This window comes from Hyalella azteca, unplaced genomic scaffold (assembly GCF_000764305.2).
Source record: "Hyalella azteca isolate HAZT.00-mixed unplaced genomic scaffold, Hazt_2.0.2 contig17970, whole genome shotgun sequence".
Taxonomy (NCBI): Eukaryota; Metazoa; Arthropoda; class Malacostraca; order Amphipoda; family Hyalellidae; genus Hyalella; species Hyalella azteca.
Genome location: NW_025947730.1, coordinates 524,714 through 547,937, shown reverse-complemented (window position 1 = coordinate 547,937; position 23,224 = coordinate 524,714). Strand labels below are relative to the sequence as shown.

At 35.9% G+C, this 23,224-nt stretch overlaps 1 protein-coding gene across 2 annotated transcripts in view; it reads left to right on the top strand.

Annotated features, from left to right (window-relative positions):
- LOC108667304 (extracellular serine/threonine protein CG31145-like) overlaps nucleotides 1-6,883 on the top strand; it is an 85,187-nt gene extending 78,304 nt beyond the window's left edge. For both annotated transcript variants that reach the window (XM_018154319.2, XM_018154320.2), the window contains exon 10: nucleotides 2,613-6,883. In XM_018154319.2, the coding sequence (XP_018009808.1) occupies nucleotides 2,613-2,814 (202 nt within the window). In that variant the 3' untranslated portion in view covers nucleotides 2,815-6,883. The remainder of the gene's footprint in view (nucleotides 1-2,612) is intronic.
- The last annotated feature ends 16,341 nt before the right edge of the window (nucleotides 6,884-23,224 follow it).

The window sequence follows — 23,224 nt, the reverse complement described above, 5'->3', positions numbered from 1 at the left end:
TCGCTCTTTATCTGATTTCGAGCTCACAATCGGAAATGAAGGTATCCGGACAGGATCCTAATCTGGAAAGCGGATCAGAGCGCTTGTTCTCTCCTCCCTGTTTGTAATGAACATTTATTTGAATGACCTTGCAAGCTAATGACTTTCCAATCTAGTCCGGAGATATTAAAAGCGATCCAATATTACAACAACGCCTTAAATATGTTCCTCCATTAAGATCTTGTCCGAGAACGTTTAGATAAGACCCGAATTATACAATGTTTTAGATTATGTTCGTTGCCGCGGTTCATTATTTTTCCTTAAGAATGCGTATTTTATTTTACTTGTAATGTTTCAATTCAATTGCATCATATTTCGCGTTCTTATGTACATTCGAGCGTTCCTTTGAATACAAAAATATTGTTTATTTTTTACTTCATTTTTCAGCCATAGTTCAAAAATTGATATAAACATTTCTTACCTCTTTTTTGTGAAGTTTTTCGTAGTGCGTCGTTATGTTTGTGCCGCGTTTTCAAACCAGACGCATGCTATCCTGTATCCGGTGGCCTCTATCAATCACGAACGTTTTCATATGCCACCAATTCATCGTCATTTCTTGGAATCACCTCGCTGTGGAACACATAATTACAGGGTTAATTGTTACGTTCACTTTGTTTACCTCTGAGGGATCATCACTGTTTTCCGTGTTCGTTGACATTAATGATCAGTCACTCAGTTGACGGCTGGCCCTTTGAAAATGAAGCATGCCACTGCATAATAGCGAATCGGCTTTCCCTTTATTATGTACTCGGTTAAAGCTAGGAACAATTTTTGGCAAAACGGAACTCAGAGTAATCATTGACAAACGATAAACTGGATTCAGTGCAGGCTGCCAAGAAACTAGATTTATTCATGTCTGACAAAAATTTCTGATAATTCTTGGCAGGCGGGAAGTTGAAAGAATTATTTAGAGAGAAATAACCTGGAATATTTATCGCCAGTATTAAAACGGGATAGAGCTCGACTTCATGTCAACATACTCGTACTTTTGACGTTGTGATCGGATTAATGCTAAGATCAATTTCTTTGGTGAAATGCATTATAATTTGCTTACTATACTTTGACGTTTTTGCCCTCGTCACTTAACCCATACTTGTTTATTTTTGATCGAGCTGTGTTTAATGTAACCATTATTTCCAATTGAATATAATTTGTAAAAGGGTTTAATGCACGGAGGAGTTTCTGTTTTTAAGTAAATGTCACGATTGTTTTGATCAGTTTGTATGAGTCCAAAACTGTTTTCACAGAAGCCTTCTCGTTTCGCTTTCCGTATAAATCTTCATTTATTTTAATGCGTGAATATAAACACGGATAGGAAAAAGTGGGTGAATAGTTGATTTTATCAACCCATGAGATTGAGTGATAGGCTTTTAAGCTCCCGTATATAGAGGCTCGTTATTGAGTTTGAGTCTGAATTTTCTCGCGCTTTATTAATTTTATTATTTGTATTCCAGTACAAATGAGAAAATTATTTACGGCAGAATATCATCAATTCAGTTTTTTTAATTTCCGCATACGTCTAAAATTTTGTTCTATCATTTCGACCATCATTTTAAAATAATTTCTTCTGTTCTTCAAAGTTTGTTCGTGGTTTGTTTCCTGGCGTTTAGTCTCCTGAAATTTACCGCAGCCACACAAAAAAGCTACCAAATTAAATGCTTTGTCGTCTCTAGGAAAACAAATGCCGTTTAAGAGAAAAATCTCTTTTGGGCAAAGAATTGGCCGAACTCCACTCAAACTTTGGGCTGTGTTATTATTTGCACTTGTGTCTTGTGTTGGAAACGATCAGTTGTGACCCTATATAGGATTGTGGACGATGCTTCTTTCTTGAAGAAATTGTTGAGATGAACAAGTTTCTAAAAGAAACGCCAAAGTATATTATTTAATTTTTTCAGTATTAATCGAGGAATTTATGAATTTGTTATGTTTCCCTTTGTGTTTAGTGTTTTTCGTTTTACTAAACACTTCGCTCTCTGAAATTTCTAATATATATGATCTATGAAACACTATATTTTTAGATATGCAAACCTTCTAATAAATAGATAAATGAACGCTTCACTTCAGGTAAAATGAGCACACATTTATACTCTTATATTCAACGGAAAGTGTTTTTAATGATTTGCTGATGAATCTGATAAAGAGCTTTCGAAGTTTTTCGTCACATTACTTCCCTGAGCGGCTGATGTTAACTCCTCAACTTACGATCAAAGCTTACTTTCATGGCCGTTCGGTGAGTCGTTACCCGTTATTTGAATTCTCGGTCCTGGAACCGATATTTTGTAAAAAATTAGAAGTTATAGAGTAAAAAATAGAGGACATTTACTTGTTTATTTAAACTTGGTGTCTTTTTTTCATTCAGATCGGGTTAGCGATTATCGTCAAAATTTTGAATTCTATTCTTTTTTCAAGGCTACAATTTTCTTACTTTATATTAAGAAGGCAGAAATTAGAACGTTGTTGACACTCAACGAGTTCGACGTAATTCAAACATCCACGCTTTGAAAGCACGGATATTTAACTTACAACTGTTCATACTATCATTAATAACTGTGGATCTAATTTCTCTATTGCAGATACCAACTTCACAGCAACACGCCGAATTCTTTGAGCAATTCTCTGAATCGCAGTCTTAGCGCGGACCCGTTGACCCCGGTGCTGTGGCAACCTCATCTCGACGCCGTTGACAGAAGACTCGCCCTTGTATTGCAGGCTGTCAGACTCTGCGTCGAAAAAGCTGACGATCCTTCTACTGTCGTCGTCGATGATTTCCACTGATGATTTCATTGAGGCTTGATAACTAACTAGTATCCTCCCCACATTCATTTAAATCCGTTGGAATGGGTCGCTAATATTCAAACATTGTTGCTATTCGTACGTTGTTGGTAAGCTTTGTCGCTGAGAATCGTCGCTATAAGAACACGAGCAAAATTACGAGTAGTTTCCATGCGAAAATCGCTGACTTTTTACGAAAGCAGCTTATTGGGATTAATGATAACTTATTTATCTCATTATATTTTCTGTGTTTTCGACGATTTTTCATGCGATCCATCGAAAAAAATTCTCTGAAATGGCGCACATTGTTTATAAAGTATGAAGATTTACTCCAGCATAGTTACTACTTATTGTTCTAAATCCCTGAAAATGATACTCTGCTAAGCAGCATATACTGTGAAATGTTTGAAGTAGGAAAGCATGCAATGGCTTTTTGATACAAATGTACAAGTGGCCTGTTTTGTTGGGCAGTGGCTAGAAATTAAATCTTAATTTACTGACTGATTTGATATCATCTGTCTTAGAACTGTCTTTTACTTCGTTTCATGCCATCTTTAGTAAAAAAAATCTCCAGCCCGGAATGTTCATAAAAAATTTCTAGATAAATGTTCTTAGAGATATTTTTATCGTAAAGTACAGACCTTCTTTTAGCTCCACTGTTGTGCAACGAATTATCAGTTCGACATCCTCTCCATAATTTCTTGAGGTTTCCAGATTTTTACTATTTACTTTTTACTGTAAATTAACATGGAAAGGCTCTTTTTACGGAATATTCTGGTTATATTGTAAGATAAATCTTGATTTTAACTTGCCTCGTTATCAACTTTAAAGTTATTAATTTCTATTCAGAATTATTGGTTTAATTTTAATACTTGTTGAAGGTTCTTAAGATTTTATTGCAGAAATAGCATTTATGTTTTATTTTTATAATGTAATGAAGTTTATTTTGAGTGTCTTATTTAGATTATTTTCTTTGTCATTTTTGTTACTATATGGTACGAATTGTCTCTCTAATGGTTAATTGGCGTAATGATTTGCAATATATAATGATAACGGCCGAGGTTTGCAAACTTGATGATAGTCCGTCGTTGTTTCTGTTAATTTCTTATTATTGAGTATGAAATTTGAAAACTTATTAAGAATTTTGTCTGAAATAATTGAAGCCACATTTCAAATTTATAATGATGTAAACCGACAAGGAAAACTAAAAGATGACCGCCGATAATAGGCATATGAAAATTCAGTTTCAATGTATTTTCAGTTGTTCGCGGTCGCAGACTGAGCGTATAGTGAGTAAATTAAATGCTCGTTTTATACTCCGTAGACTTAGTTAACTCTTCGAACCTCTGCTAGCATGGCAGAATTTACAGCAATATTTCTTTTATAAACCACATTAAATTCGTAAAAACAAAATAATTTGAAATTAAATTGCTGTTATTTTTATCATTTTTATTTGTTAACGAACATTACGTTTGAAAGAGATTTATGATCATTGGTGTTCATTTGCCAATCTGGTTCTAATTATGTCGCTCAACGCAAGAAACAAAAAAATAACCAATAAATAAAAATAGAAAACATATTTCAACCATAAGTATTTTTGGTCTTAATGATGTTGTTTTTGTCATGACCAAGAATTCAGCGTGTCATGATTTTTTTATGGAAAAAGTCGACCACTTAATTTTATCTAACCTGAAAAATATCAAATGCCTCGTACTGTTGATTAACGACCGGGTTTTACACGAACGGTATTTTTTCCATGACGACAAAGTTCCTTTTATTTATATAGAATTTTTTTCCCTCTTCAGTCATGTTTACTCAGATCCAAAACCTCACAACTATTTTTTTTTCGTGAAATATATATAAATTTTTGCAGTGGCTTTCGAAACCGAAAGAGTTTTTAAATTTGTTTAAAGGTTCTCGAAAAACTTTGCATAAGTTTTGGTTCAACTTAGGAGTTTTGTCCTAATGTGTTTTACCATTTATATTTCTCCAATAGTTTCTTTAAATCGACCACATACCGTAGTTTTTCGATAATACTAACTAATGTTCTGCGTAAAGATTTCAGTACTTCTGCCTTGCATTCAGGCAAAGTTTTTGTAATCGTGATAATTTCTATGTCTTACGAATATTTTTATATGAATGATTTTTGACGCTTGAGCTGTGCATAGATAATGATAAATAAGCGTATCTTGGAGCGTAGGTTTCACTTCACTTCCCTTATCTTTTGAAATTATATTTTGTTATTTTGTGATAGCTTAATAAGATCATGCTAGCAATATATTTATTTTAGAGCGAGTGTGAACTCTCGGCCTATATCTCGTTTATTTACAAGTCAAGGTTTCCTGGGATTGCAATTCTTGTTAGATCAAATGCTACAATTTTTTTCAGCTCTAGCAAAAATTGCTATTATGTTTGTAAATCGCAGAAACAACATGAGTTCTTCTGTTAGAATTCAATGGAAAATTTAGTTTTTATCACTAGATCACTCTAACTTCTACTTTGTTATCACGTTACCTTTTCAGGAATTATCTAACATTTATAATATCCTATCACTGGACAATTTTATTAAATTTATTATTTAATTGTCGCATCGCTTCAAAAAATCAATTTAATCCCCTGAATTAAACTGAATCTATTCACTTTTAATTATCTTCGTTTAGCGTGAAATCTAATATGAGAGAATTTAGTCTTGAATCTGAATGCGTAATTATATATGTACTCTGGAAATATCGTGGTAACTCGTAAAATAAAGATTGCTGAGCGTGCGGCTCTGGTACAATGTTAATGCATTATACAAGTCTTCCTGTACATAAAAGATGTTGACATGTTCCGCTATGTTAGTGAGGCGGCTGGTGCGTGATGTCATGACTAATGCGTCGTGATGTTCCCTCATGCTTGAACCATGCGAGGTTAGTGCAAGAATGATCGGTTGGAAAAAGTTACTCTTTCTATATTCAGTTGCATTATTTCTGATTTTATTGCCCACCATTTCTTACTTTTTAATCACAAGAAGCAGAATTGTTTATTCATTTAATCGTTTGACTTTGAATTGAATCCTTATCTAGATGGCCCAAGAAAAAGAGTTTAATTGTATTACTTATGCAAGTCTTAAATACTTTCTCGGCCTAAAAAAATTAACCAAGTCCGTAAGAAATTTTCTCCTGATCTCCGTTGAAGTCAATGACCAGTCATGGCGTCACGCTCCAGCAGTTCGTAGCAAGTTGTTCACATTAGCAATCAAACGTACTTTGTCGTTGCTAGTTTGCGTATTAGCAACTGCTGTCGTATTACGTAGAGTATATATTAGAAATGAACGGTGGTATTGTTCCATGACCGCTTCTCGGGTGTATAACTAGTGCGCCTCTCGCTGAGCAGAGTTCTTCTTATTTCACTTGCGATGAGGCTCTTGGACGACGAGGCAATAAGCAAGTACCGTCCCCACAGCTCCTAGCATTGGCGGGTGTATGATATTAATTAATATAAATTAATGATTTTCCAACTGATTGCGAATGTAGATTCTCGTTTACACAATTTTGATTAAGATTCAATGAACTATTATTTGATATCTATTTTTAAAGTTCAATGGAAATTAACTGGTGCCTGCTGCTGTTTTATGACTAAATTAATTCTATCCAGTGAGTTATTTATTTAGTTTTCTATGCGAAGCCTTCTGTAGGGTAGGTGTGATAAACCGAGCAGTGTTCGTTGTTTGGAACTCACCGTGTGGTACACTACGTTGATGTGAAGAGATCTTAGCTCTCAAATTAAAACATTGATGAAGCCAATAAATTATTTGTGATGAGAACATCGAAGTGTGCCTGTTTGTTTCATAATGTAATTAATTTAGGTTTCACTTTAATGAAGAAGGCATGCGGTGCATCCTCTTTAAGTTGGAGCTTAGGAACATTAATTTTTCCATAAGCTGGATTATATTGTTATGATTGCTTGCGTGGAGAAGGGTGCCTAATAAATCTTTCAAATAAGTGTATAGCAATTAATATTGAAATGATAAATAATGGAGCCAAAATATGACAGTCAAGTGATAATTTTTACGTAAACTGTGAGGAATGAATTGTTTCAATTATTCCCTCTTTAGTTCATAAGATGCGGCGACCTTATTTCTATAATCCTAGTTTTTGTTCATTAGCATAACCAAAATATCAAATGAAGTTAACAATAAATAAAAATATCATAATCTAATAAATACGTTCAAATGTAAAGTCTGACAATTTTAACAAATGGAAATCAATTTTAACTAACGTAAAGTCTGAAAATTTTAGCAAATGGAAAATTAATCTTGAGGTTTTTCGAAGAAAGAAAGCATAGAAGAGTCAATAACCTCAGATTCTCCCCGATCAAAACATTACGGATAGACTTCTCCAGAAATATCCTTTCTACACCGCCTGCTGTGGAAGTAATTTTGTCTAATGAAAATCTACATTCCGGTTGGAGGAACTTCAATATCTCCAGCAACTTTCTGAACTACAAGAAAGACTCAATTCCATTTCAGACACGACTCCAATGTCATGTTTCATTTGCCTTGAGGAAAAGAAAAGGCTTTTCTTTCGTATCCCGAACACCAATATTTTACAAAATTTAAAGAAACGAAATCAACGGACTTTCATATGACGAATAAAATTGTAAAGGTTTTTTTTAACCCTTTAAAAAGTATTCGAAGACCAAGTATGAAAAACATTCCTGAAAGTTTTACCCATAAACGTTTTTTCTCATGGAAGTCCAGCATTTGCAGCTGGAAAACGTATAGCTACATTTTTCTTCCTCAGTACTGTTATTTTCCTCCCATAACTTCATCACTATATCACAATGTAAACCTTTCGCTGGTACATCGTTTTAATCCATTCATGTGCATTCATTCTAATCGTACTGGCTAATAAATTATTTATTGCCTCTCTCAGGTATATTACGTGAATTAGAAAAAGTATACCAATTTCATTGATTAGAGAATAAAATTTTTTGAGATTCATTTGAAATTCAAAATGTTTCGCGAGCTTGGGATTGGGTTGTGGGCCGATTAATAGCACAGATTTGTGTCCGGACCAATTCCCGAAGTGAGTCGGAGCAGCAGTTTTTGGGCACGATTGTAAGGCATGATTGCATGGGCCAGAATTTCCAGTCTGGCGTCGGTGGCAGGTCAGCCATCAGGCACAGCGGCTCGCTGAGTCAGCAGGTGTGGCGGCAGTCGTCGTGATGAAGCAGAACGTAATAATGCGGAGGACTCGCGCCCTCCGTGACAAAATATTATTTCATTTCAATCGCTCAATGGAAACGCGTAATAAAATGAATAGGCATCGTGTTTACTTCGGTGAGATCCAAAGCTTTGCAACTGAAATTAAGTATAAAGCTTTCGCTCTTAATGATTGAAATTTATTCCATTTCAAATAACACAATTGAGTTAGTTGAAAATTCAACTACACCTCTAGTTGAGGCATAATACTCACATTTACTTAAATAAACTAGATACTACGATGGTCATGATGTTAAAGTAATCGCTCCGATTCGAACCCTGTAGCCATTCTCGCAGGAAATAAAAGGCTAAAAATGACATATTAAAGAAGACGTTCTCGTCAACACTCGTTTTTGGGAACACCGCCGGCCTTATTTGCTTTACAAATGGCAGCGACTCGCTGAGATGGATTGACGATGGACACAAGACGGCGGTAAACTCAACACAGCTTGGATAACCTGCTCCGCCCCAGCTGTTCTTTTTATTTCTTTTAGAATGGAACCATACTTAAAAAATAATTGACAATGTTACTGTTCAGTGTGTGATTATATAACGTACCAACGATAATATGAACAATTTGTCGTTAGAAAATATAATAAAGTATGTTAACTTCATGTATGTTTCATCGATAATGCAAACATGAATTTCATACTCAGAAAATTCGATTAATAAAAAATTCGCGTTTTTTAGGTTATTGCGAGAACAATCCAATTCACTTTCAAGAATATTTTACCTCGGTACTTACTTCCCTGAGCTCTAATACTTTTCATCGCCTTAAAAACAAAATCTCGCATTACAGAGTTTCTACATTTTACATCGATTTATGCAATTCTCTCGTTGACGCTAACAACTGCTTTTATCTATTGCTCTAAATTACCACTGGATTAATCAGTTTGCTCTATTGCTGCGTTTACCGCTTGACCGAGTTGGACGATATGGACTTCATTTCTGGGCGAGAAAAAGTATTTGCACACGAAAACCTTGACACTGAGTAAAGAAAAATCAGCTAATTACTCAACGAACTCTGTAATGAAACGATGAAATTTTGGCTCGTGATGTGACTCGTTCACGCGAAAAGCGGCTAATTAAGGCGTTTGAGTTTAGCGTTCATCCATTTTCTGGCACCTTTCTTTGAAGGCAGTTTTAATTTGAACCTAGATTGAGTGATATAAAACTGGTTGAAAATTATTGACATTCAGATTATTTCAAATAATTGTGTGATAATGTGCATGCAAAATTTGTCTGAACAGGCTTAAAATTATGATTATATTTCAATGCAAGTATGGATTGATTACAGTTATTTATATTTATTTTTCTTTTATATTCTATTTTATAGAAACTTAATTTCTTCCATTCTATTTGATTGTTCAGTGATGATCAACCGATCAGTGGGCTATTTGCACGAAAATCATTGGTAATCCGAGTAATTTACTGGCATTGAACAATAATTCCCTTTCGTGTTGAAAATATCCATAATTTAAAAAGTTCACGTGGACGTACTTAGCATTTTATCGATGACGGAGGGGCAACGAAATATTTTGCAGTGGCCACTGTTAGCGTATAACTCATGTGCGCGTATCTGTTGATTCTCTGTATACATTCTCTGTATACATTCTCTGTATACATTCTCTGTATTTTCTGTATACATTGTATACGTATCTGTTGATTCTCTGTGGCCCAGTGTTTAAAGTTCAGAGTACCAAGATTGGAGCAGAGAGGTGCGGGTTCGATCCCAGCTCTGTGCGCCAGTTTCTGGTCAGAATCGGCAAAAAGGCCGGGTGGTTAAGCAAAGAAAATTTGAAACAGCGAGTTGCGAATTCAAGCCCGCAACATGCTGTGGATTTTCTGCAATATTAAGAATTGGCGACAGGCCTGCGGCATAATAAACGCTTAAACCGCAATATTATTATATATTATATTATTCTTGGCCGGGCTTTAATATTTAGTGGTAGAGTCATGAGATAAAGGGGCAGTCGTATTTCTGAAACCAGGTAGCACTCGCTGAAACTTATGCGACGACGCTGTTGTATCAACTAGACTTAAAAGATTAGTGAACCCTGGGCAAAGTTTAAATTGCTTTTTATGGAACCTCCTTTTAACAAACTTTACAAAAGAGGCGTCGGCAATCTTGGGTATAAATGGATCCTAAACAAGAGGTGGTTAACATGATACGTAAGTATTTTGAGGTCGCGATAAAAAATTCAATACAGTGAAAGATGTTAAGTCCAAATATCGTGGATCAAATATTGACTTTTTGGATAGTGGATTGACTTTTCCCTATTTTTGGGATAATATTTTCGCAATTCATCGTGGATCAAACACTTCAAAATAAAGCGAAAAAACGTATATGGCACAACAATTTGTTTTTCCTTCGAAGAGAAACATTTTGGGTAGTTGCTGCCACTTGAAACACATAAAATGAGTCGTTACTCACGGGATATCCAATTTGGTCTACATTGCATTTTAGATGCGCTCGAGATACTAAAGCGTTCCCAATCTCATGGGAATTCCGAGTGAAGCATTTCAACAAATGAAGGAAAATTAAACAGGATCTGTTGCCATGCAGATCTGTTGCCTTGCTTTGACATTTGAGAACTGGAAAATACATAAATATATATTTTTTCTGATCAATGAAGATGATATAAAATTTTTATCAATTTGAAATATTTTATTGCATTGCCCGTGAAAAATGTGGATTTAAAAAAATGCAAAATTTCTATTTGAGAAAACCCGCTTATAGAGACAAATTTCTATTTGACAGAATGAGCAACAAGACATCCAAGCCATACGTCTCAGCTTCCTGTCAGAAACCCGTCCAGCAAAATAACTCATACGTCTTGAGTGCAAATTTCATCGCTAAAAATGGAACCTGAGAGCAACGAATTGTGCTAATAAACATTCGGCGCCCAGGATACCCAATTTCGGGTCCCGGAGCACAAACTTGTGGCGCCATCTCATACGAAGCTTCAATACGTTGCAGGAATGGCAAAAAGTCGCCGTGTCTGAAATGCGAGCGAAGAGGAATTGATTTCCAGACTTGAGCTTGTATTATCGTTTTTGGAGATATGAAATTTCTTCAACACAATATTAAATTCACGTTTTCACCAAAAGTTTATTGGAAAATAGTTGCGATAGAGGAATAAGAAAACTTGAAATATTTATTCGTGCAAACCTATTAGGCAGTGATGAGCAAACTCAGTTTATGTTGGAAGGTGCGGTTTAAATGTGACGTTCCAGTACGGTCCGCGGGCTGTTGGTTTCCAATATAACAATTTTGTTTCATTTCGAGAAATTCTGTCTGGAATAATTCAAATTTGAAAATTTATAACAGGAATAACTGATGAAACGTTCAGAATGCAATATAAATTTGTTTCTGCTAATAAAGGTAAAAACTATTTAGCAGAGGCAATTTACGATCGCATGTTATGTTATTTGAAATAATTACAAAACTCCAGTCGCCTTAAGATTGGTTTTTACAGTCATCTTCTGATGTGACAGTGAAAAATGGCCCTCCATGATGTTTTTATTTGTTTTCATACGAATTTAATATCTCTTGGACTGATTAACTTCATCTCGTTCCTCTTCGCTGTCTCTCTGAAGCTAGTTACAAATTAAGGGAAGTAATGGCATCATTCCTGTAATTAAATTCAATAATTGCTGTATTTCCTTATAACCAAAGTACTCTCAATAATCACAGCATAGATATAAATATAGAAGCGTCCAAAGTCACAACCTTAACTGGCTATATGTGCAAGAAATCGCGGAACTGTAAAGTTCCTGCTTGCTAACCTAAATTTTCCTTCACGTCGCGAGGTTTCAGGAATATTTATTTTACATAATTTCAGCTACTACATAAAAAATTTAGGTGAATATTATACGGCTAAAGTAATAACTAGATAATATTTGCGTTATAATGTATGCAAGCTTCAATCAATTATCAAGGTAGTAGTGATGCAAACGAGATGTAAAGCGAAATTAAACTCCATTTATCAACTACTCTGGTTTAAGCCATATGCTATGAAAATATTTACCTGATATCTTAAACTCTAGACGGGGTAAAATAATCTTATTATATAAAAAATGATTAGGGAATTACGGAGTGCGTTGCCTCTATCCTATGGTAAGCACCTGCTAAAGTTCTGATTCATTTTAGTTTGAGCTATAATGGCGGCCACCAAATCTCAACCGCAAGATCCTGAGTAATTCCCTGGCTTGTCCTAAAAGCCGATAAAAGAGAAGAGCGGCATTTGCATGCTGCCATTCTCGGCAAGTCAAACTCGAGAGAAGGACTAGGAGGCCATCATTGCCAAGTGTTAATGGTGCGCACGATGCGAGAAGTCTTGAAGAGCGAGATAACTTCTGTCGCACCCTCAGGGCGCTCTTTCCTGCCCAAATGAATGCAAAGCTGTCTTCGTAATTAATAGTTCATGCGTTGCTGGAGACATGAAGTCTGCCGAAGCTAAGCCCCGCAATTATTTGATGACTTTTGTCTTAAAAGAAGGCGATGACTAGATAAGTTCATAAGGAGAGAAGTCATAGTGATTAGAAGCGATTAAAACTTATCCTGTAAATCGGGTTGATCTGGGCTCTTTGAGGGAAACTAGTGGACCGTCTGACGCAGTTGAATACTCAGTTATTATTTGCATAAAATTTAGACTTGCATGGCTCCACTTCACTGATGATATGCCTTCTCATTTCAATCTATTATCAGCGATCGGTTTATTAGTTTTGTTCAAGTAGTTATAAAAGGAATTTAAACATCTTCTGTTATTAACCTGCCGAGTGAGCGTATTCACAGAAAATATGACATAGCCCTGGGTTATGTCATGAGAAAAAGGCAAAACAACATACCATAACTTGTGTTTAATTATGATGCGCGAAGAAGCGGCTAAACTGAGAACTGGTTGACATTGCCGTACATTTTACAAATCGTTTGCCAACAGACAAAACAAAGGTTAAAGAATATTAGAATGTTAAGAACTTAAATGAATTAGAATTTAATTTTTTTTGCTTATGTAATAATTATTGGCATGATAAATGCATATGTAAATTAAGATATTCTTTCCCAAAAATTCTGAAAGTTACCTTTTTCAGAGTTTCACTGAGGTACGTAAATATCTTTCAGCCACATGACGTTAACTGAAACTATCACACAGTTTGTTGATTATTTTCTCATTGATCTGAGTCCAGAATCTACAGCCACTAACAAAAAAATCGCAAAAAACATGGGAAACATCAGGGTTGTAACTCGTACATTAAGTTGCTAAAATATGTCTGGTTTCCGGGCGGACGTTGCATTCGGAGGTGATCGACAGCCATTCGGAATGGATTTGTGAGACGATGTCGGACCAGAACTGAACCGACAGAGCTTGAGGCAGTCGGGAAAGAAGGGCTTATCAGGCTATTTTCCGCGCAGATAAGGACCTTGTGATGGTGTAACGCATTAAAACTTTTCTTCCAAACCAACCCTCGCCTCCAAGATGTGGGATACTCTTAGAAAAATCACGCTCCAAACTATGATACTTTCGAAGAGTTGCGTGCCAATCTGGGCTCGTATTTTGGCAGCGTTATTTCGAGTGATGAAAGATACTTATAGATAAATTTTCCTGTAATGGGATTCTGAACAATATAAATTTATCAGGCAATCTAAAAATTCAATCATATGACTGGGAAACTCACTAAAATAAGCTAATTTTAAGTAATTTTATCATTTGGAGTCTGTTATCGGACTTCTATATTATTTTGAACGAGGTTTCGGTGAAGACACAAACAAATGCTCTTTCTAGTGACTATTTTCCACACTGACATTTGAAGGTGGTTATATTTTATTCTAAAGAGACCTAAATACATTTTACAATTACCTGTGCAGGATAAAAAATTTCATTCTAAGTGACAATTTTTCGTGCCCTGTCGAATTTGTTGGAACAAAATTGGAAAACCACGAACATACTTGGTCTTAGACTGAAATACAATCTATCTTGCTCTTTTCGTGAGGTTCCGAAACATTTATCGTAGATGGCGCTTTTGTATGGACTTGCTCGACAAGTATATACAACATATATAAGAGCTCAAAATAAGGACTTATATTGGGAGCTTCATGCAGGCCTGGACGAGTGGGAAATACCCAATCTAGAAATTAACAAATATAGCTCAAAAAATATTATAGAAACTCAGTTTATGAGAATTGTGCCTCGCACAAAATATAAAATAATGCAACCATTGAAATTGTTAGTGAGACACGAGTATCACAAGCGAGCAACCGAATACGATGTCATCACAAGTCTGCTACTCACCGACAGCAACAGAGCTCTCCTGACTTGCAGATCTATCAACACTTGAATCGTCAGGTTCAATACCAGGGAATCGCTTTCAGACACCGATACCCCTCAGCAGCTCCGAGTAATGTTTGTTCTGCAGTGGAGTGACTGCAGAACTCGAAATGAGGTGGTGCGGCAACTGCGTTGCTCCAAATTAAACTATTATTTTGTTGTAACGAACAAATTCAATAAATTAACGAATCTCATCCAATAACACATTCAAATTTTAGACACAGAATTTTTTCCATTGCGTTTGAGTTGGTCCACGGTTTAGTCTATTAGGTTTTTCGTTTATTGTTTCATTGGTTCATTCGTTTATTTTGATTATTTCGTTTCAATCATAAGTACTCAAGTGTATTTGAATCAAATGTTCTTGAAATTCATGAGAAACGTCATAGTGATGACAAAAAAACGATGGATCTCCTATGGAGGGGAATTCACGAAGCCCACCACTCCATCACTGACATTAGACGCGCACGTGTCGCGGAGGACATAAGAAAAAATTCATGCATAAAATGCATCATTTTGCCTACATTGACTTTATTATATGATTTCCATTCGCTGAATTTTTTTGAAAGCGATAATAGCGATTTTTATACACTATTAAAATCGGTTCTAAAAAAATAATGGTAATATTTTTCTTTGTTCTGGCTATCTATGTTTATTAATTTTTATTTACAGAAATATATTTCTATATGAATATGTAGAAATATATAATTAATATATCTGCTAAATATTTTTAGTTGGTTGAATTCTTAAATAGCAATGCACTTTTTGCTCCTGTGTGGGTCACTCTGACACAGCAGAGCGCGATTGTCAGTGTTACGCTTGCAATTTGCTTGTGTAGCGGGTAAGGAAGTGTGTCACACTGTCTGGACTACATGACACATTGATTTTTCTGAGTGTAGTAATGAACGTTGAGACCAACGACATTATAAAGAGTATTTTAATTAATTTCATTATCATAATGAAATTTTATAATCATAATAATCCGCTTATATAACGAACCTTAAAAAATGTTTTATCTATGACATTCCACACGCATAAATATTTCTTTCTTTCTTACATATTTATTTAAAATTAAATTCCAGTATCTCTTACCTTTTGACAGCAGCACGCGAAAGCTGATTTATGAAAAAAAATAAAATTAACAAATCAGTCGAATCTGCAAAGCAAATTCTGAGTATAAATTTCAGTAATTCGTGCATCTTGAAGAAATTCATTTTAATGACTTCAATTTCAGGACAAAATTCGTTTAGAAGTCTTTTTAATAAAGTTAAAAAAATATTTCTTCGGTAATGTGGCTACAGTGAGTAGGATAATAGCACACATTTTCTTTCATGTATTGATTATCTTCTTCAGATGGAAAAACTTGGATAGATTTAACAGGCGAAATTAATATTTTAAACTCCAAAAATGCAATTTTTTGAAACAAATAACAACATTCATGTAAAAATTAGAAAAGTTACTGGTTATTTATACATATAGCAAGATATCCTAAACTTTGAGAACATAGAGAGGGAAGGCAGAAAGCTAGGGGGAAATTCGTAGATTTGCGATGGATCGATTTCTGGGCTGGACGAGAGCCAGCTCGTCGAGCGCTCTGATGTGACTGATAATTCCTGGCCGACCGGCGACACCGTCTCGGGAGACCTGCAAGTTGATGCATGCTCCATGTTAGTGACTAATATAACCATTGTTTTTGCCATAATATTATATTAAAATAGATATAATATGAACAAATATTTTATTAATTATTCATAATAATTAATAAAATATTATTATTAATTAAAATAAAAATATTAATTAAATTATTCAATGTACATTAGTCAATAGCGACCATAATGATAAAGAATCACGAATACTAAAGCTTTCTATTCTAACTAGTGAGCACACGTGAAAAAGATGTGCCGCAATAAGTTTACATTCATTTCAATGGTGTGTGAAGAGAATAATTTCATGTTGTGAATCACGCATGAGTAACGCGTCTGCTAAATCATTATTAAACTTAATTTGAAATGTATCACGACCTTGACAACTTCAAGTGCTGTTCTTTTTTGTACTGTTAGTATGTTTTGGGGCACGCCTACATCCATGGAATGCAAAATTTTGATCTGATATAGCTGGTCATACGATCAGTCGAGCAGGAGTAATTCTGAAGTATTGTTACAGATACGATTTTTTACTTGTCCTTACTATACAATTATGAAATTGAAGCTGTTAGAACTTGTAGGCGGTGGAATGAGTCAGCAAGATCCCCGTGGGCGTAGGTTATTTAGGGCAAGTCACTCATCTGTCATCAGTTGACTCGTTAGATCTGCTTCAGAACAAATATCGGTACAGCAACGAATTAAGATAGCAAATTTTTTTTAGTTTTGAAGCTTCTGTTGTTTTTCAAGTCTAAAGAGAGAGGCTTTGAGAAGGTTATACATCCAAACAATGAAACGAGGAAAAATTTGGTATTTGAAAATTTCCACAAAAAATGAAAACTATGACATGACTTCATTTTTCTGCTATATAGCTTGATGACACCGATTGTGCATGTGATGCAAACGCACAAATCGATCGTTTTTAGCTTTGTTGATTTAGAACGTAGCCATAACTTCGTTAGCCCATCGCACGGTCTAAGGTAATTCAGTTATTATTCGGTTACGGACCACGCAGCAGCCGAAGTGCAGATTGTTTGAGAATTATGCGATGAAAATGCAATAATTTACCTGGATAATGTTGACCTAAAAATTTCATGTAAAAAATCGATTTCATGGAATGTTCATTGATTCGTGTCATTCTCAAATTCTGTAGCAATAGTTCACGTGAGAGGTGCTCGTACCTAAATAATTTTCACGCCTCGACTCCAACTGGGACGCTAAACAAGAGCCTAATGCTCAATCCGTGGCCAAAAAATGAAAATCTTTCGTATTTCTTTTCCTCATCCTCACCTCGACTGTTCCTAATATAATCCAAGTAAGGTTCCAAATTATAAAAATATTCCCAAGTCTGGCCATTGGAAGGACCATAAAACACGGAAACTTCCAAACTTGGGCGCTTGTCAAAAACGAACGAACTTGGATGGTAGCCAGCCAAGACCTGGTCGGCGCTCGGTCCCATTGTCAAGAGTCCGGCGGTGTCGGTGCACACACCGCGGGGCTGATGGACGCTCCAACAATAAACGTGTCCAATGTTGCTCGTGTGGGAACCCATCACAAGATATTTGGTGCAAGTCTGCGTAAAAATGTTTCCGATTTATTACGAGATCGCAACAATATTTGGTATTCGTTTGTTGTTGAATACTTTTCGCCTGTTTAACTTCGTTGCAACTCGATGCTGTATTGGAATTCAAGTAATAACTGGATAGTAGTTCATTTTACTATTTGTCACTACAATCTTGGTATTAGTTCCTTGATGAACTTTTTCTAAAAACTCAGTGGAATTTCCTTAGCATATCGTTTTATTTCTTGCCGCCTTTAGATAACCTGATGCATGACAAACAAGTATTTTCTTCTTACCATCGTAATGTAAATAATGCATGCCAGAATCTAGGCAAGCACACGGTTTTTTAACCACTGGCCATGAGCTATTGATGCATTTTATTTATTGAGCTTCATGAACGAGTCTGTAATTGGTGCATAACCAGTTTCTCGTAGCCGAGAAAATTGCTGGAATAAGTCGGTCGCAGATTCCTCTCATTGGATCCCATTAGTGCAGGGAAATATGATGCAAATGGCCAGCAAATCGATTGGAAGCTGTCATCCCATGTTCTAGGGGGCGCTCTACGAGGAGTGTGTATTGTTTCCCTCCCCCGTCTTTTTCTGAAGAAGCTTCAGGAGGTGAAGGGCGATGATGGATGGAAGAGCAAGTTTACGGATCGTCTTCCGGTGAGTCATTAGGCTCGCCAGTCGGTGGGGTTATAATTAATCCAGCTCCTGATGCCTAGCAGTATCGCATTTTGGATGAATGATGTGGCGTAGATAGAAGATCGATCTAATGAAAGACTAAATTTGTCATTTTGTGTGCTTACGATACTCCGTATACAATTTAATCTCCAAAAGATTATCATTTAAGTTTGCGGAATAAATTTTAAAATAGCTAGGGACCAACATCTGTTCAATACAAGGCAATCATTACTAGAGATGATCATATATATTCTAATCGACAAGCAGAAAATAAATGATCCGACATTTCATGGGTAAAATTAGAGTAGGTAGTACATCTATAAATCTTATCTACCTGTCTTTCGATGGGCGGTCAGTGTAATTGATTTTCAGCGACTAGCAGGCGAAACAAGGACAAGCAAGATGGTCAATGCTCTAAATACATTTTCTTCGTTAATGAAAAAAAAATGTTTTGATGACATACTGTGGAAAACTTTTGATTTCGAACTGATGTCCCTGAGATCGCCGTTATTTATTAAGATATCTAGCTGCGAAATTGGAGACATTGTTTCAATGTTTGTAAACGAGGATTTATGGCGAACTAATAATTAATTTAATTGAATTACAACGTTAATCTTGTACTATCTAAAAATGGAGTAGCTACAAGTGTTAGGGATGAATAAACAGAAACACTTTTAATAGAATAGAATAGAATAGAAGTGTCGGCGTTGAAGACATAGGCCCATGGCCTGTTGCCGATTCTTGAACTTTTCGTGACTTGATTCACAAGGGATCCGGCCTTTGGAACCCGATCTTTCCATAACTGACGATTGATTGAGATAGCTGCTGGACTTATTGCCTGCTCCGTAATTTGCTAGGCATTTTAAGACTGAACATATGCTCCTGCATAGCTTTGTCTTTGGCAAAATCGAGGTACAATGCATCCACTGGCTCCCTTTCGTCCAGCAGGCGAGTCCAATCGTTCAACGTAGATAATAAGTTAGTGGTACAGGATCTGCCGGCAATAAAACCATGTTGACAATCTGATATGAGATGGTGAGCAGTCAGGTGATCGATAATCCTATCCCTCACAACAGATTCCATTACCTTGCAAACGACACTTGTCAAACTGACAGGGCGATAGTTGCCCAGGCAGCTTTTGTCACCTTTTAATGTTTGCAATATGCAAGCACCACATATACTTGAAGCACCCACATGAAAGGCATTGCTGATCGAATTCAAGTTTATGTTTGTTATATGATGACTTATGTTTATATTTGTTATATATATATTTTTAAAACTTGGTTATGGTGTAAGTTAGTAATTTTATTTTATTGGATTGGATTAGCGACATTCATTAAAAGGACAAAAATTAATTAACACCATCGATATAACTGTCAAACGGCCTTTTTTTGGTGACATCCGAATACACGTTTGATTTCTGAAATCTTTGAACCGACTAGAAACATTACTTCAATTCTAATTAATATACAGATATCTAATCTTTAGACTATAATTCCTCAGTGACGGTTAATTTTTATTCAAGACGAATTTGAAATAAAAAAGAAAGCCCTTACCTGGCTACCGCTCAGCATCAACCTTATTTTCATCAAATGCAACAATGCCATGAATAATTAGTAAATATGCAATTGAGGAGTCATACATGGAGTTCTAGTGCGCTCTTTTATAGTATGTAGGCAGTACCAAATTCTTTCAAAAAATGACCTCGTTTACCATCATGCTGGTGATACAACAATACACGTGCTTGTCGAGGCAAGCGTCAGTTTCCTCCTCCTCCTTCCTCTCTTCTCAAGGAGAGTCAGATCGCCCCCCTCAGTCAGGTGGGTGGGGGTAAAAATCCCTCTTCAGCCCGGTGGGTGGGGGTTATAGCGCCCCCTCAGACAGGTGGGGGTCAGTGACGCCTTTGTACACATAAACCAGAACTATCCAGTTAATTCTGCAATCATCGGCCTCTCTTGCTGACAAGACATCCCGGCTATAACAGCAGCCTTCCTGAGAGTTGAGCATGCAAGCAGTATGGCATTGTATAAAAAAAATGAACGAGCGTTAAAAACACTTACCGATAAATTCCTTTTACTAATTTATTGAGAGCTTGGGTAAAAGCATGGTTGAAATGTGTCTTCCTTGGGAGCGCTCGCATAACAATATTTAGTGATATTATCTGGAAAAATTTTCATTTTGTCTGTAAACGAATAACAGGTTGATAATACCCATTTCAATCGATAAAAAATGAAAAATTATCACGAGAATGAGAAAAAAAATTTGATTCAATGTTTGAAGAAGTTTCCGGGGTAATGTTAACTTGGAGTTTAGTTGACAGTCAAACAGTAGATACAAAGATTGGGTTTCCTTCTTCAGGACCTTGACACATGCATTCTTGGGCTCGTTTTACAAATAAACCTTGAAAAATACGGGAAATTTCAAAGTCAATCGTCAGTTTTGCAAGACAGATTATTTTTTTTTTACTTCTGTGACCTGGATTTTATATTTTAAAATCAGTTTACCAATCAATATCCTAATAATCAGTTATCGAAGCCATTATGCTGAAAAATATTTGTTCTGATTTTATATTTCGAAGGCTAAATTTTTATCGAGACGCGCCATAATAAATGCACGTCAGTTCTGAATGCAACCAGGCCACCTCCTGTCTTCAGTGGACACCGCGCACACGCTAGAAGGCAAAGGAGGTGGTAACGAAAAATTTTCTAAGTGTGAGGGAGGATAACCATTAACCAACAATCAATGCAAACACATTGGTCACCAATGATAGAAACAATGGAATGAAATCAATTTGATAAATTCTGAAAATGTAATTTCCTGGCATCCTTCAAATTAGTAAATGAAAAACTTGTCGCATTTCCTATTAAGTAATAATTTTTTTATCATCATTAATGAAGCATCCGCCATCTAATATTTTTTGATAAATAACGTCAATACAATAATTGAGAAAGTTTAAGTTCATCAGGATGATTTAGATATCATTCCTCACGTTGACTTTATAAGCCACAGTTTCGCACGTGGTAGATGGTGAATGAGCTACGGTTAGGGAGAGACGTGCCAAAAGCGCGATCATCTTTTGCCGTCAGCCCGTCACGCGCAGCTATTTATTAGAAGTTTGCGTCGTTTGTGCTGGCCGCAGATTAAGAGCTAAACAATTATTAAATCAATTAATTAAACAAAGACAATAACAGGGCCCTGTACTTGTAGCTAGCCTTACTTGATTGCGACAAAGTTGGCCCTCTAAGGAATGAGTTTATACAACTCGAATTTTAATCAAATTCAACGTCATAGAATACTGCTTTAAAAATTTTGGTAGTATTTTACTATCATTAACTAATATAATAAGGCAATACATCATAGATATACTTATAGCAGATGAAAATATCTGCAAGTTGAACTCTTACGTAGATTAACATTCACTCTGTCTCTAAAACACGAACGCTATAGAACTGGGTAGACTATCAGTGACGCATGTGCATTGCCAACACGCATCAGCTGCATGTAATAATCATAATTTCTATCATATTCCCAAAATTTCAGCAGCTAGGTTGCAGATTCTTACCAATGCAACCTCTTTAATCTAAAAAAGGCCTGTTTTCATTCATGCGTAGAGTTATCGTATAGTGGGCCCTTTAGTTTAGGACTTGGATAGGTACACTTTGCAAGCACCCGGCGTGCCGCAGCCTATTTTTGTAAGACTGAATGTAGCAATCAGCTGGCTGCTCTTTTTCTACCGGACTCTCTCAAGTCACTCTCTGACGACTGCGGCAGGGCGGGCAGGCGGCTTACGGGCATTAGTAAGCTGCTCGCCTGCGTGTTAAGAGGGTGTCGTTTTTCGTGAAGTCGTCGTTGCTGACAGCGCTTCCCAAGTTGATTGTCGTAGCTTCACAAAGTTTCCGAGCTAGATTCCAAAACACCGTTATATATTTTATTTTTAGGTGAGCGGTAGAAATTTTTTATACTTGTTGTGGTGTATTTTGTAGAATCGAGAAGCATTTTAGTTGGAGAAGGACTGTTCCCTGATGTTGCATCACAATGTGAACTCAGTATTGATCTTCTTAAGTGAGATGACTTTTGTCCTGGCATGACATAGGATGATAGGTCATACGGGTCATCATAATAATTATTGAAAGAGATTAGTATACGCATAGGTTGTGTTTTGGGACACACAACTGATACATCTCCAACTCCCAATAATTGATAAACGTTAATAAATTAAAACAAATTTGGGTCCATACTCGCAGAGTATATATCATGAAAAAATCGAAATTACCTAGATCATTTTAATTCAATTACTGCATGAGATACTGTAGTTCACAGTAGTTGATAATATCTCCAGCTGTCAGCAGAATGATCACTAATAGACTGATCGAGTAAGATCGACGATGGACCAATAATCTACGTTCTACGATGTTCCACTTATGAAATTCAATCGTACTTACTTCCATTGTATACAAAATGTTTTTTTGCAAAAAATATTGCCATTGAACTGATTTTTTCAATCATAAATGCTGTAACAGCAAATCCTTATCGTATTGACTAAATATTTTATCATAAATGCTCATCGTTGATTTATATGCAAGTACCTATGTGTTGAAACATGCAAAATAAAAATGTTCATTCTTCGTGACTTCAGCATTTTGTAAAAAATATTCGTTAACATCACGTCTTGCACCTAAGATTAGTAAAAAATCATGTATCAATATAATTTTTATAGAGAGCTGTGAAATGAAAATTCTGCAGTTTCACGAGGCTGCTTCGTTTCCCGCGCATAAGGTTATTGAACTAACGCTAGCCAAAAGCTGAGGGTCTGTTGCGTCAGCCGTTATCATAGCGGCAAAAAAACATTGCGAAACAACGCGTTCAAGTTGGTTGTTGAAAACTTCATATTAAAATTGCTCGATAGGATTTATGTAGTTAAAATATTTTAATCGTCGTTTTATCTTTCTTTATTTCTT